The sequence below is a fragment of the Bos indicus genome, chromosome 12, assembly GCF_029378745.1.
Source record: "Bos indicus isolate NIAB-ARS_2022 breed Sahiwal x Tharparkar chromosome 12, NIAB-ARS_B.indTharparkar_mat_pri_1.0, whole genome shotgun sequence".
Taxonomy (NCBI): domain Eukaryota; kingdom Metazoa; phylum Chordata; class Mammalia; order Artiodactyla; family Bovidae; genus Bos; species Bos indicus.
In genome coordinates, this window is record NC_091771.1 from 72166582 (window position 1) to 72181972 (window position 15391).

At 43.5% G+C, this 15391-nt stretch overlaps 1 protein-coding gene across 2 annotated transcripts in view; it reads left to right on the top strand.

Moving 5' to 3' along the window:
• Nucleotides 1-4110: 4110 nt before the first annotated feature.
• Nucleotides 4111-15391, top strand: part of LOC139186117 (ATP-binding cassette sub-family C member 4-like) — a 177629-nt gene continuing 166348 nt past the window's right edge. For both annotated transcript variants that reach the window (XM_070799893.1, XM_070799894.1), the window contains exons 1-3: nucleotides 4111-4511; nucleotides 13640-13750; nucleotides 14286-14406. In XM_070799893.1, the coding sequence (XP_070655994.1) occupies nucleotides 4438-4511; nucleotides 13640-13750; nucleotides 14286-14406 (306 nt within the window). In that variant the 5' untranslated portion in view covers nucleotides 4111-4437. The remainder of the gene's footprint in view (nucleotides 4512-13639; nucleotides 13751-14285; nucleotides 14407-15391) is intronic.

The window sequence follows — 15391 nt, forward strand, 5'->3', positions numbered from 1 at the left end:
CATTAGAACAGATTCAAATCTGTTCCTTTTCATGGCTGAGTATTGGAGAAGGAAATGGCAACCCACTCCAGTGCTCTTGCCTGGAGAATCCCAGGGACGGGGGATCCTGGTGGGCTGTCGTCTCTGGGGTCACACAGAGTCGGACACGACTGAAGCACCTTAGCAGCAGCAGCAGCACTAGTCCATTGTATATATGTGTGCCACAGCTTCTCTATCCATTTATATGTCGATGGACATCCAGGTTGCCTGCATGTTCTTGCTATTGTAAACAGTGCTGCAATGAACATTTGGGTACATGTGTCTTTTTCAGTTTTTATTTCCTCCGGGTATATGCCTAGGAGTGGGATTGCTGGGTCATATGGTGGTTTTATGCCTAGCTTTTTAAGGAGTCTCCATACTGTCTTCCATAGTGACTGTATCAGTTTATATTACAAGAATGTTCCCCTCTCTCCATACCCTCTCCAGCATCCATTGTTTGTAGACTTTTTGATGATGGCCAGTCTGACTGGTGTGAGGTGGTAACTTCTTGTAGTTTTGACTTGCATTTGTCCAATAATGAGTGATGTTGAGCATCTTTGTGTGCCTGTTACCCATCTGTATGTCGTCTTTGGAGAAATGTCTCTTCAGGTCCCTTTCCCACTTTTTGATTAGGTTGTTTGCTTTTCTGGTATTGAGTTGTATGAGCTGCTTGTATATTTTGGAAATGAATTCTTTATCAGTTGTTTCCTTTGCTATTATTTTCTCCCATTCTGAGGGTTGTCTTTTCACTTTGTAGTTTCCTTTGCTGTGCAAAAGCTTTTAAGTTTAATTAGGCTGCACTTGTTTACTTTTGTTATTATTTCCATTATTCTAGGAGCTGCGTAGGAGATATTGCTTTGATTTATGTCATTGAATGCTGTGCCTATGTTTTCCTCTAAGAGTTTAATAGTTTCTGGTCTTACATTTAGGTCTTTAATCCACTTTGAGTTTATCTTTGTGTATGGTTTAAAGTAGTGTTCTAATTTCATTCTTTTGCATGTAGCTGTCCAGTTTTTCCAGCACCACTTATTGAAGTAGCTGTCTTTGCCCCATTGTATGTTCTTGCTTCCTTTGTCAAAAATTAGGTACCCATAGGTGGGTGGGTTCATCTCTGGGTTCTCTATCTTGTTCCATTGTTCTATATTTTTGTTTTTGTGCCAGAACCATACTGTCTTGATTACTGTAGCTTTGTAGTTTAGTCTGAAGTCAGGAAGGTTGATTCCTCCAGCTCCATTCTTCTTTCTGAAGACTGTTTTGGATATTCAGGGTCTCTTATGTCTCCATATGAATTGTGAATTTTTTTGTTCTAGTTCTGTGAAAAGCACCATTGGTAATTTGATAGGAATTGCATTGAATCTGTTGATGGCACTTAGTAGTATAGTCATTTCAAAACAAACAGAGTTTTATTTGTATTTGTTTTAGTTTTTACAAAATACTTTCACAAATTCTGAGGCTGACAGTAACCCTGTTGGAAGCAGGATGACTGAGGCATCTAGAGCTCTGGTCCCTTGGCTCCAGAGCCAGCCCTCTGAACAGTGTAACATTGGATTTGAACATTTCTTCTAAATATCATAGTAGTGTATATTCAGAAAAGAATGCTAAGAAGTTTCAAAAAATCTTAATTAAAAAAAAAAATACAGCAGAAGCTGTAGGGACTGAGTGGATTTGACAGTTTGGAGACACTAATTATGGTCTTGAGACAGTTGTGGGGATCAGAGAGAACAGTCTGGGGAAGTGTGACAAGAGAAGTCACTAGACTTCCAACTTCAGCAAGGAATTTATTCATCTTTGAAGTAGAACTAGTAGCTGAACATTTATAGGGATGGAGAAATGCAGAGAATTTCAAAGAGAACTGGAAATCAAGTGAGGAGTGATTATTTAGGTTGTTTGATGGCATTATCTGAGAAAGAGTTAACACCAGAAAGATGGGTAATTGGACATTGACAGTTTTCAGCTTTGTCTTCCTTTTTTTTCCATAGAAAACTTCAAACATGCATGAAATATCACAAAAATAGTATAATAAACCACCAGCATGCCCATCAATAGAAAATTATCAACAGTTTGCCACTCTTATATGTTTGAGTTATAAAAAATATTTGAATACATTAAGGGTTTCTTTAAAATTAATTTCTCCTTCAGCTTTATTGAGGTCTAATTGATGATCAAAAATTGTATATATTTAGGTGTACAACTTGATGACTTGACATATGTATACATTGTGAAATGCTCATCATACCAAGCCAATCAATATATCTATCACTTCACATCTTAATCATTTAATTTTTTCTCTCTTGTATGTTGAGAACTCCCAAACTCTACTCTCTCAGCAAATGAAAAGGACACAGTACTGTATGGTCAACTGTAACCAAATTACTGTACACTAGTTCTGCAAGACATAGTCATCTTGCATAACTGAAGCTAAAAGTCATTATTAATAACACCATTTTAGCCAAGGTTCATGGGAAATTATCAAAGAATAATGAGACAATCTTATTATAAGCACCACAAACTTTGATCTTTCTTCATTTAGAATGAAAGGGAAGAGAAGCTGCTGAGCTGGTAAGATGGCCACACAAATAACTTATCATTTATGAGGGGGAGCCCAAGATTTTATTCTCAGCCCTACAGCATTGATTCATTCAGATAGCATATTCCAGACACTTTTCACACACTGACCATCCAACAGTGAGACAGTCATGCTGGACTTGGACTTGAATCCAAATCAAAATTCATCATTTACTGATTCAAAGATCTTGGAGAATGCTGTCCTTGAGCCTCATCTTTCTCGTCTGTAAAACAGAGATAATACCTTCTTGAATAGGGCATTGTGGGAGTTAAAAGTGAATTAAGTTTCCCACAAATGCACATAACCTGTATTCTATAACATATTGCCACTATTACTCCACTAGGCAGGCCCTGAGCTCAGGATGAAAAAAATCATAAGGCAATCTCTCTGTCCCAAATTCCTCTTCAAAGAGGGCAGCAAAAATCTCACAGAGGTCCCCCCCACAATGTAACCTGTGAGCTGCAAGACACCTCACATATTGTGGCGATCTCCAATGAATTCATATTTCAAAATCATTTGAAGTCTTGTATTCTTCTGTTACATTTGTTTAAGTCTTATAGCTCTACAAACATAATCTGTGCTAAACCCTCTTGTTGGCCATCATCAAATATTTGGTGCCTGGTTTGTATCACTGAGGTGATATGAACTGAAATGTTGGCGTTTTGAGCAGAGAAAGGTTTATTGCAAGGGCCAAGCAAGGAGTAAGGATGCTCGTGCTCAGAAGGCTGGAACTCCCCAGTGGATTTCAGGGGAGGATTTTTAAAGGCAGACTAGGGGAGAGAATGGAGAGTACTTGATTTAGCTTATGCACTATTCTCTGCTTGATGTTGAGGAACACGGTAATGCAACCAGGGTTATCATCATAAATCCTTAGGTTCCAGTTTATCATGGTCATCATGCAGTTAACTTCTTCAACCTGGTGGACTTTTTAGCATCTGCAAAACAACTCGGGAATATGCACCAAACATATTATATGTAGCCTTCTGGGAGAAACTAAAGATTCTGTGACTGCAGTATGGCTAATCTACTGATAAAGGTTTTTTGTTTGTTTGTTTTTTTATCACGTGTTCACATTTTTCCAGTCATTAATTCTTGAGCCAGCCTTTTGTGATTCAGATGAGGCCTGGGAGACTGAAGATTTTCTACAAACAAGAGACAGGCAGAGGGCATGGGGTGGGGGTAGGATCTATCCCAGGAAGGCCCCACTGGGTTCTGCTTCATTACAGTTGGAGAACTTCCCACAGCGCCCTTGTTTGGTTTTGATGAGGGCAGAGGGCCCAGAGAGGAGGCTGCTATCTCCTTCTGCTAGCTTTCTCCAAGTTTCCTCTGCAGCCCATGGGGAGCCTCTGAGCAGCAGAGATGGGCGGGGCCTGAGCCTCCTGTCTCCACCTTCTGGGTGAATGCCTGGGCTCCCAGCAGGAACTTCCGCAGAGTTTGCAGCCAGGTGCATTCCTGGGAGCTGGGCTGGTTGTGCCCCGCAGTCACCCTGCTGCCTTTATCAAAGGGTTGATAACTTTGCCTCCCACCTACATGAGGCTTCTGGAAGCGTCTACCTGGCTGTCTCTTGGTCCTGCAGCCCCACACGTGGTGCCCTGTCTCTATCCTATGCCTGCGGCAGCACCTGCACAAAGCGGGTGCCTCAGAGGTGGACCTGGAGGCTGCTCAGTCTTGGGAGGTGGACCTGGTGCATAAAGGGCGGTCCACTCTCAGAAGCAGGTGTTCTCAGGCTCCGGCCCAGTGGACCTGTGGGGCGGCCAGTCTCCAGCATCCCCGCGGGCGCCTCCAGGAGCAGCAAGAGCCCCACCGCCGCCTGAGCAGGGAAACCCTGATCTGTGTCCACCTTGGCCGGCAAGATGTTGCCTGTGTCCGCGGAGGTGAAGACCAGCCCGGTGCAGAAGGCCAACTTCTGCTCGCGCCTGTTTGTCTGGTGAGCGCCCTGTCTGAGCTGTGACATTCCACTGCAGGGCAAGCCTGACACTGTCAGCTTCTGTTGGGGACCAAGGGACAAGGCGAGGGAGCGTGCCTGGGTGCCTGGGGCCTGTGGGGTTGGGAGGTTGGGAGGGGTGGGGTTGGGAGGGGTACCAAGGAACCTGGTGTCAGGGGAACTGAGTCTCCCTGCCTTGCTGCTCTCCGCCCAGCCAGCCCGGGAGACTGAGAGCTGATGCAGCAGGAGTAGCAGGCAAGGAGGTCGCTCAGGGGGAGTCACTGCCCAGCGGGAGAAGGGACTGGGCTCCCTGCTGCTGCTGCTAAGTCACTTCAGTTGTGTGCGACTCTGTGTGACCCCATAGACGACAGCCCACCAGGCCTCCCCATCCCTGGGATTCTCCAGGCAAGAACACTGAAGTGGGTTGCCATTTCCTTCTCCAATGCATGAAAGTGGAAAGTGAAAGTGAAGTCGCTCAGTCATGTCCAACTCTAGCGACCCCATGGACTGCAGCCTACTAGGCTCCTCCATCCATGGGATTTTCTAGGCAAAAGTACTGGAGTGGGGTGCCATTGCCTTCTCTGACTGGCCTCCCTACTCTCCACCTTATCCAGTGGCCTCAGAACCATTCAGGAATTCACTGTCAGTTCTGAAATAAGCTGCAAATCCCCCCTGGCTCCCCCAAGCAAACAGCTTGTGAACAATTTTCTTTATCTATTTAGTGCCCTGCATCTTTGCCATCTTCCAATAATGCCCCCACCTTTTCCCACGTTCCTTAGGTGAACATCTGAGTTCCAACAGCCCTGGGCTCCCTCTCTCCCCCTGTCTACCCAATGTCTTTCTTTCTGTCCCTCCTTCACTCCTTGTGTGGTCCTGTATGTCCTGGTACTTAGTTTTGGCCAATTTCATGTTTGTACAAAACACTATTGTTTTTTATGAAATGAATAGGCACACTATTCTGGAACATGTGTTGCTTTTGCCTGGGACACACGGCCAGGTGTAGAGTGTGTATTTGACCACAGCCCCTGGCCCTATTGTGAATATCTCCACTTTTACATTTGAGAACCAAACCCGGGGGATGGGGTCCCTGAAACCTGTGAGGTCTTATCCAGATCTCTATCCTTCAGAGAAGCAGTGCATGGTCTTGATGGAGGTGGTCCTGCCCAGGAGTCCTTTGGTCCTGAAGCCACTGACAGGTCCATGAGCTGGGAGGAAACACAGAGATGAAAAGCACTGCAGAGAGCTAAAGCTCTTAATTGAAGTCTTCATCTAATAGCTAGGACTACAGATATATAGGCCTGAACCTTTGGATTTTAATCACACTTGGGTGGTTATTAGGTCTTAAAGATAACCCATTTATCTTTTCCACAAATTCTGATACTTCTTTTATTGGACAGCCTAGGGGATCCCCAAGGGGATGGCAGCTTCTATGCTTGTTTTGATGGTGGTGTATTCAGTGCATGTAGCTACATCCCTTGGCTATTTGATCACCCCTTAGGAAAGAGGGGCCTAGAAGAAAGAATTTGTGTGTGGTTACCATAAATAATAGCAAAGTAGACAAATGTCTCCTTAACATCAAGTATGGCAAGAAACTCTCAAAGCACATTCTGTTTGTTGATTTTGAAAATGTATGTGCATAGAAATGGAAGGTGAAGACTTCCATTTTCGTTGGCACCCATTTCCAGTTTCCCTGCTGGGGAGTAAGGCGAGCTATTACCTCTTATTTCATGCTTGAAGACACTGAAGCATAGAGGTTGAGTAAGTTGCTTACCGTCACACAGCTAGTAAGCGGTGGAGTGGGATCTCAAACCAGGAAGTCTGGTTCTGGGGTCTGTGTTTCTTGTGTATGTAACTGCTGTGCTTTTCATGGAATTGGTTGCCTGGACTTTTTCCAGGGTCCTGGCCCAGACTGAGACCCCTTATGATGATGGGGAGGTTCTTTTTCCACTCAGATTCCCCCAACCAATACGTAAACTGATGGTGAGACTGGTAGAGCACAAGCTTTGCTCAGTGACCAAAGAATGAGAAATGGAGACTTAGTTTGCAAGTCAACCTCTCAGCCCAACTGGGTATATAGGAGGGTGGAAGTAAAAGAAAGGTAATCAGGTTAAAAGAGGGAGGAATATTCATGGCTTACCCAATGTGGTGTGATTTGGACCTGAAATTAAAGTAGCGCTCCTTTCAGTCCTTGTATGAGCTCTTTGCTTTGTTGTCATAGTCATTGTCAACTGTAGTGGTCCTGATGGGTGTGTCATTTATCATGCTTATATATTACAGTGGATGCATAATGAAGCTCTGTGTCTACTAGATGTTAGGTCTTCTGCCATTTGGGTCCTACCTATTTAATCAGTTCTTATTTTTTTCTTTCCTTTTATGATTAAGCCTGAAACTCAGATAAGAGCAGTTGGTTTCCATTCAAGGGAGGGGCAGGGATATATTTCTGGGGCATCAGCCTTTCCTTTTTCCTGCTCCTTATTACTGAAGGACTCTGAAGGGGCAAAGGTTCATCTTCTGATCTTGCTACCTGCTAAGCGTAGGCATTGTCACATATTGGGTTCAGTTCAGTTCAGTGCCTCAGTGTCTGACTCTTTGCAATCCCATGGACTGCAGCACACCAGGTTTCCTTGTCCATCATGAACTACTGGAGTTTGCTCAAACTCATGTCCATCGAGTTGGTGAAGCCATCCAACCATCTCATCCTCTGTCATCCCCTTCTCCTTCTGCCTTCAATCTTTCCCAGCATCAGGGTCTTATCCAATGAGTCAGTTCTTTGCATCAGGTGGCCAAAGAATTGGAGTTTCAATCTCAGCATCAGTCCTTCCAATGAATATTCAGGAAAGATTTTCTTTAGGATTGACTGGTTGGATCTCCTTGCAGTCCAAGGGACTCTCAAGAGTCTTCTCCAATACACAGTTCAAAAGCATCAGTTCTTTGGTGCTCAGTTTTCTTTATAGTCCAAACTTCACATCCATTCATGACTACTGGAAAAGCCATAGCTTTGACTAGACAGACCTTTTCAGCAGAGTAATGTCTCTGGTTTTTAATATGCCGTCTAAGATGGCCATAACTTTTCTTCCAAGGATCAAGCGTCTTTTAATTCATGGCTGCAGTCACCATCTGCAGTCATTTTGGAGCCTCCAAAATAAAGTCTGTCACTGTTTCCATGTTTCCCCATCTATTTGCCATGAAGTGATGGGAGCAGATGCATGATCTTCATCTTTTGAATGTTAAGTTTTGTGCCAGCGTTTTTCACTCTCCTCTTTCACCATCATCAAGAGGCTCTTTAGCTCTTTTCTTTCTGCCATCAGTTCAGTCAGTCAGTTCAGTCACTCAGTCGTGTCCGACTCTTTGCGACCACATGAACCGCAGCACACCAGGTTGCCCTGTCCATCACCAACTCCCGGAGTTTACCCAAACTCATGTCCATTGAGTTGGTGATGCCATCTAACCATCTCATCCTCTGTCATCCCCTTCTCCTCCTGCCTTCAATCTTTCCCAACATCAGGGTCTTTTCAGATGAGTCAGCTCTTTGTATCAGGTAACCAAAATATTGGAATTTCAGCTTCCACATCAGTCCTTCCAATGAATACCCAGGACTGATCTCCTTTAGGATGGACTGGTTGGACCTCCTTGCAGTCCAAGGGACTCTCAAGAGTCTTCTCCAACACCACAGTTCAAAAGCATCAATTCTTCGGCACTCAGCTTTCTTTATAGTCCAACTCTCACATCCATACATGACCACTGGAAAAACCATAGCCTTGACTAGACAGACCTTTGTTGACAAAGTAATGTCTCTGCTTTTTAATATGTTGTCTAGGTTGGTCATGATTTCATGGCAGCAATTACCATCTGAAGTGATTTTGGAGCCCAAAAAATTAAAGTCAGCCACTGTTTCCCCATCTATTTGTCATGAAGTGATGGGACCGGATGCCATGATCTTAGTTTTTTGAATGTTGAGCTTTAAGACAACTTTTTCACTCTCCTCTTTCACTTTCATCAAGACACTCTTTAGTTCTTCCTCACTTTCTGCCACAAGGGTGGTGTCATCTGCATATCTGAGGTTATTGAAATTTCTCCCGGCAATCTTGATTCTAGCTTGTGCTTCATCCAGCCCAGGCTTTCTCATGATGTACTCTGCATATAAGTTAAATAAGCAGGATGACAACATACAGCCTTGAAGTACTCCTTTTCCTATTTGGAACCAGTCTGTTGTTCCATGTCCAGTTCTAACTGTTGCTTCCTGAACTGCATACAGGTTTCTCAAGAGGCAGGTCAGGTGGTCAGGTATTCCCATCTCTTTCAGAATTTTCCACAATTTATTGTGATTCACACAGTCAAAGGCTTTGCTATAGTCAGTAAAGCAGAAATAGATGTTTTTTTGGAACTTTGCAACCTTGCCGTACTCCTCTCCCAATTTGGAACCACTCTCTTTTTCCATGTCCAGTTTTAACTGTTGCTTCTTGACCTGCATACAGATTTCTCAGGAGGCAGGTCAAGTTGTCTGGTATTCCTGTCTCTTGAGGAATTTTCCACAGTTTGTTGTGATCCACACAGTCAAATGCTTAGCAATAATCAATAAATCAGCTGTAGACATTTTTCTATAATTCTCTGGCTTTTTCTGTGATCCAACAGATGTTGGCAATTTGATTCTGGTTCCTCTGCCTTTTTTAGATTCAGCTTTAACATCTGGAAATTCATGGCTCACGTACTATTGGATAATTTTGAGCATTACTTTGCTAGCATGTGAGACGAATGCAATTTGTGCCGTACTTTGAACATTCTTTGGCATTGCCTTTCTTTGGGATTGATGAAAACTGAACTTTTCCAGTCCTGTGGCCACTGCTGAGTTTTCCAAATTTGCTGGCCTATTGAATGAAGCAATTTAAAAGCATCATCTTTTAGAATTTGAAATACCTCAACTAGAATTATATCACCTCGACTACCTCTGTTCATAGTGATGCTTCCCAAGGGCTTATTTGCCTTCTAATTCCAGGATGTCTGGCTATTGTCCAGTGATCACACCACTGTTGTTATCTGGGTCATGAAGATCTTTTTTGTATAGTTCTTTTGTGTATTCTTGCCACCTCTTCTTAATATCTTCTTAATATCTTCTGCTTCTGTTACATTCATACCATTTCTTTCTTTGCATGAAATTTTCCCCTTGATTCCCCTAATTTTCTTGAAGAGATCTCTAGTCTTTCCCATTTTAATTTTTTCCTTATTTCTTTGCCTTGATCACTAGGAAGGCTTTCGTATCTCTCCTTGATATTCTTTGGAAGTCTGCATTCAGATGGGTATATCTTTGCTTTTCTCCTTTGCCTTTTTCTTGTCTTCTTTTCTCAGCTATTTGTAAAGCCTCCTCAGACAACCATTTTGCCTTTTTGCATTTCTTTTTCTTGGGATGGTCTTGATCACTGCCTCCTGTACAATGTCACTAATCTCTGTCCATAGTCCTTCAGGCACTCTGTCTATCAGATATAATCCCTTGAATCTATTGTCACTTCCACTCTATAATCATAAGGGATTTGATTTAGGTCATATCTAAATGGTCTAGTGGCTTTCCCTACTTTCTTCAATTTAAGACTGAATTTTTCACTAAGGAGTTCATGATCTGAACAGTCAGCTCCCGGTCTTGTTTTTGCTGACTGTACAGAGTGTCTCCATCTTCAGCTGCAAAGAATATAATCAATCTGATTTTAGTATTGACCATCTGATGATGTTCATGTGTAGTCTTTTCTTGTTTTGTTGGAAGAAGGTGTTTGCTATGACCAGTACGTTCTCTTGGCAAAACTCTGTTTGCCTTTGTCCTGCTTCATTTTGTATTCCAAGGTCAAATTTGCCCATTATTCCAGTTATCTCTTGACTTCCTAGTTTTGCATTTCAGTCCCTATGGTGAAAAGGATATCTTTTTTGGGGTGTTAGTTCTAGAAGGTCTTGTAGGTCTTGATAGAACCATTCAACTTCAGCTTCTTTGGCATTACTGGTTGGGGCATAGTCTTGGATTACCGTGATATTGAATAGTTTGCCTTGGAAACGAACAGAGAGCATTTTGTCGTTTTTGAGATTGCACCCAAGTACTGCATTTTGGACTCTTTTGTTGACTATGATGGCTACTCCATTTCTTCTAAGGGATTCTTGCCCACAGTGGTAGATATAATGGTCATCTGAGTTAAATTTGCCCATTTCACCCCATTTTAGTTCACTGATTCCTAAAATATCGATGTTGACTCTTGGCATCGCCTGTTTGACCAATTCCAATTTACCTTGATTCATGGACCTAACATTCCATGTTCCTATGCAATATTGCTCTTAGAGCATCGAACTTTATTTCCATCACCAGTCACATCCACAACTGGGTGTTGTTTTCACTTTGGGTTACAGGAGCGGATTTCTCCTGATTCCACCAAAATGAATCTGATTGTCACCAGGACAGAGTCCAAGTTGCTCATAGTCTTGGGTAAAGACCATATGCTACTTGGTTTTCTCAGTTCTCTAAGAGATAAAACTAATGAGACAATTGAAAAATCATAGGCCGAAGGGCCAGAAAAGGAGAATAACTGTAAGGGATTCTAAGAATGGGCTTAGAAGCCCAGGGAATCTGGGGAACCTTCTTTTGTTCCTGTCACAAATTTGTTCAGCCAGGCACTTCTTGTTTTGAGTATTTGGCCAAGTGACCTTCTCTCTATTAAAGAAAAAGTTTTACTGGAGTATAGTTGATTTACAGTGTTGTGTTAGTTTCAGGAGTACAGCAAAGTAAATCAATTGACATATATCCACTATTTTTAAAAGGTTCTTTTCTTTAAAAAAGATAAAGGCTATTACAGAGTATTGAGTAGAGTTCCTCTGCTATACAGTAGGTTCTTATTCGTTATCTATTTTATATATGCTTCGCTGGTGGCTCGGACTGTAAAGAATCTGCCTGCAGTAAAGGAGACCTGGGTTGGATCCCTGGGTTGGGAAGATCCACTGGAGGAGGGCATGGTAACCCACTCAGGTATTCTCGCCTGGAGAATCCCCATGGGCAGAGGAGCCTGGTGGGCTGCAGTTCATGGGGTTGCAAAGAGTTGGATACTTATATAGTAGTTTATGTATGTCAATCCCAGTCTCCCAATTTGTCCCTTCATCCCTCCCTCCCTGGTAACCATAAGTTCGTTTTCTACATCTGTAACTCTATTATTTCTCTTTGGTAAATAAGTTCATTTGTACTACTTTTTAAGATTCTGTGTATAAGTGATACTGTATGATATTTGTCTTTGTCTGCAGGCAGTTTTCTCTGGCAATTGGGATGTGCTCTTTTCTATCTGACCACTAGTGTTAACATAAAAACAACAGGAAATGGTTGGGGCACAAATTCCCCCTTGATCAGACAGCAGGTGGTCAAAAGCTTTGCAGTGGTCAAGTGTCATGTGGGCCAGAGGGTCTAGTGAAGAGTTTGTCATTCTAAGGTTAGAACTGGGTTCTCAACTTACCTAGGTCAGTCTCTGACTTTTTTTAAATTTCTTTTTCTTTATACTTAGGTTATTATACATTCTTTCTCATGCTAGGCTCACCAGGGAGCCTAACAAGAGTGACAACTGCTATTACCAGTCCAGCTCCCCTCCTGACTAGATGAATGGCCCCCTTTGATTCATAGGTTGTTTGAGTGTAATTAAAATCTGAATGTAACCTTGATCTAAGTGTGAACCACATATAGCCCAGTGTCCCCTGGTAGTTTTCTTGGAGACAGTTGATGGCTCAATATAGGTGGCCCTTGCTACAGGGTCCTCGAGGAACAAATCCCTTAAGGGCACACACACAGTCTTTGAATTTTATTGATTCTTATTTAGGCTTATGGTGGCGCCTTCCATCCATACTTGCACATGGCCAGGGCCCTCCAAGTTTGGTATGATCCTGTCCCCAGAGCCCTTAAGGATGGTAACTATCTAGAGTCGGCCATGCCTGTAGGTGGAGGGCTCATAGTGAATGGTTGGTTGGACCCCCAGAAAACAGGGATTTGACTAACACATACAGCTTTACAGGGGTGTGGTGGCAATGGGGCAACCTTGATGTCCCTGGGCGGAAGCCTGGGCATGCTGGAATTAAACCATAGTTTGGTGATATTGTCAGCTGAAGTTCCCTGAAAGTCTGGTGGGCTATATTTATTCCCTGAGTGAGGCTGATGGTGACAGATCCAACAATCAGTAAAATTCCAGCCCTTTTGGATGTTTGAATGTTACTTTTAAAAATAAATGAATTTTCCAGAGAGTGATACTGAGGAGGACCATAAGAAGAATCAACTGCATTTTAGTTGGGAAGCTATTACTTATCTTGAGGTTGTCTTCAGAAGGTTGGGTTCAGACAGAGGCTCACATGAGTGTTCTGGCTGAGGGGAGTCTGACAGGACTGTAAGTAGTTCAGGGTCCAGAGCCTGTTAGACTCAGAGTGTTGTGTCCATAAGATAACACCCTGTAAAAACTCCTCTGTGTTGACAACTGATCTGAGGAGATCTTGAGACCTCAAGTTTGCAACTGCTTTGAATATGACTGGTGCTAAGACACTTCAGTCATGTCTGACTGCGACCCCGTGGACTGTAGCCCACCAGGCTCCCCTGTCCATGGGATTTTCCAGATTTGAACACTGGAGTGGGTTGCCATTTCCTTCTCCAGGGAATATTCCCAACCTGTGGATTAAACCAGCATCTCTTACATCTCCTGCTTTAGCAGACAGATTCTTTACCACTAGCGTATGTAGGTATCCTTCAATCTGATACATTTCAGAAGGTTTAAGTCCTCAGTAATACAGGAACATATCTGCAGCCTTACCCACAATGGCCATTCAGCTCTATTCCGCATGCCTGAACCACTGCTACTTTATTTTGATTTCTAAACATATATTTTTTCTTAATAATTAAAGCAGATGTACAATATATGTTCAGTGGCCACAAAGAGGCTGCTTTAATTATGTAATATATAAGCCAGAATGACTTTCCTATACTTAGAATGTATGTGTGTTTGTAAGCATATATCTAATTTTCCCCATATCTTTGTATATTTAAAATGTAGACTTTTTTTTTAACAATGTCCATGAATGTAGGTTTCTAATTAGAGATGTGTAATTTGGATATATGTCACTCTCCTTTTCATGTTTAACAGGTGGCTAAACCCCTTGTTTAAAATTGGTCACAAACGGAAATTAGAACCAGATGACATGTACTCGGTGCTTCCGGAAGATTGCTCCCAGCACCTTGGAGAAGAGCTGCAAGGGTAAGCACAGACATCAGGGAGAAGGGGAGAAAGAGTGAGAATTTTCACATGGGGCTAAGGGTTTGGGGGAGGCTTTGCCTTCCTCTGGGTTCTTCTGAGACTCTTCTCCTGACACTGCATGCTCAGCCCCTCAGGTTGACCCTGGGCTTAGCCCACTTTGGACGCCCATGTTCCCTGTGCATCTGTGGGCATGAAGGGAGCCCACAGCCATGGCCCTGGAGGCTGAGCTCTGTCCCCTGAGGTGGGGTCCCTGAAGGAGGGAGTCTGCCCTCCTGAGCTGCTCATGACCTGTGAGTCTAGCAAATCTTGGCAGGAACTTGTTTCCAGAATCTGGAACTTTTCCCTCAAGGCCTGTTTCTCTGGTGCTTCAGAGTCTGCACTGCTTATCTTTTAGGAGCCCTGTGAGCAGTTAGCCAGCATCTATGGGGCAGCCACAGAGTGCCCTGTAGTGAAAACTTATCTTCCCCTCTGTCCCTCTCCCATTTTCCCTTTGATGGACACGCTGTTCTTTACTGTGCTTTGTTTTGTATCACAGGTACTGGGATCAAGAAGTTAAGAGAGCCCAGAAGGATGCACAGGAACCCTCTTTAGTGAAAGCAATCATAAAATGTTACTGGAAATCCTATTTAATTTGGGGAATGTTTACATTTCTGGAGGTAAAAGATTTTCATACTGTGCACTGCTTTTTGGTGTATGTGTCTTAGTACTGAGGTGGACGGGGCCGGAGGGAAGAGAGGCCAGTGGTTTAAGGTCTGAGGATAAACCCTCATGGAAACATGATAGAGCTCAGAGGTTGTATTCATCTTTAGAATGGCAATAACTGGACTCCAGGGGTTACTATTCTTCTTTTAACTGGTTAAAGACTGTTGTGGAAGGATGGCCTTGAAATAAAAGACATTTTATATTATGTTAGAAAGTTCCTGGTTCTCAGTATAAATGCTGACTGATCTTTGACCAAAAGAAGATTCCAGCAACCTCAGGCAATATGTGCCCTGTGATTTAGAGGAAGGTAATTTGGACCCAAGCCCAGGATAACATACATTTTATGGCACTCATTTATGGTTTAACAAGGTAAAAGTTGTTACTTTGACCAGGTCACATCTGATAAATGCTTTTCTAAGAAGATACCATCGCTGCTCCTTTTCCAGGGGAACAGAACCCAGGGCCCTGCATCTGGACTGTAGCCACCCAGAACTCCTAAGAACGCACCTTTCCCCAGGCTTCCCCCTTCCCCGTGGGCTGGCACTGTGAGCAAAGCCCCCAGGGGGAGGAGCTCCAGCTTCACCGTGAATTCTGTGCACCCTCCACGCTGCTTTCTTTCCCCGGTTGTGGGAGCAGATTCCTGGTTGAAGGGGGATCCTGGTATCCTGGCATTGGCAGAGGGTATAGGAGGGAATGTGCAGGGCAAACCAGAGGCAGAAAGCTGTGAGGTCAGTGACCTCCATGACCCTGAAGATCCTGGGTCAACATCCCCCAGAGGACAGTTCACCAGGGTACACAGTGCCGTCAGCCCCCCTGTTCTGGCTGAGCCTGGTGGAGGTCTGCTGCAGATCCCCCTGGGTGGCTCATGCTCTCCGTGGCCCCTTAGCACTGCCTTAGGGACACCGGAGGCCTGTGAGTATGTGAGAGCAAGAGGGATGG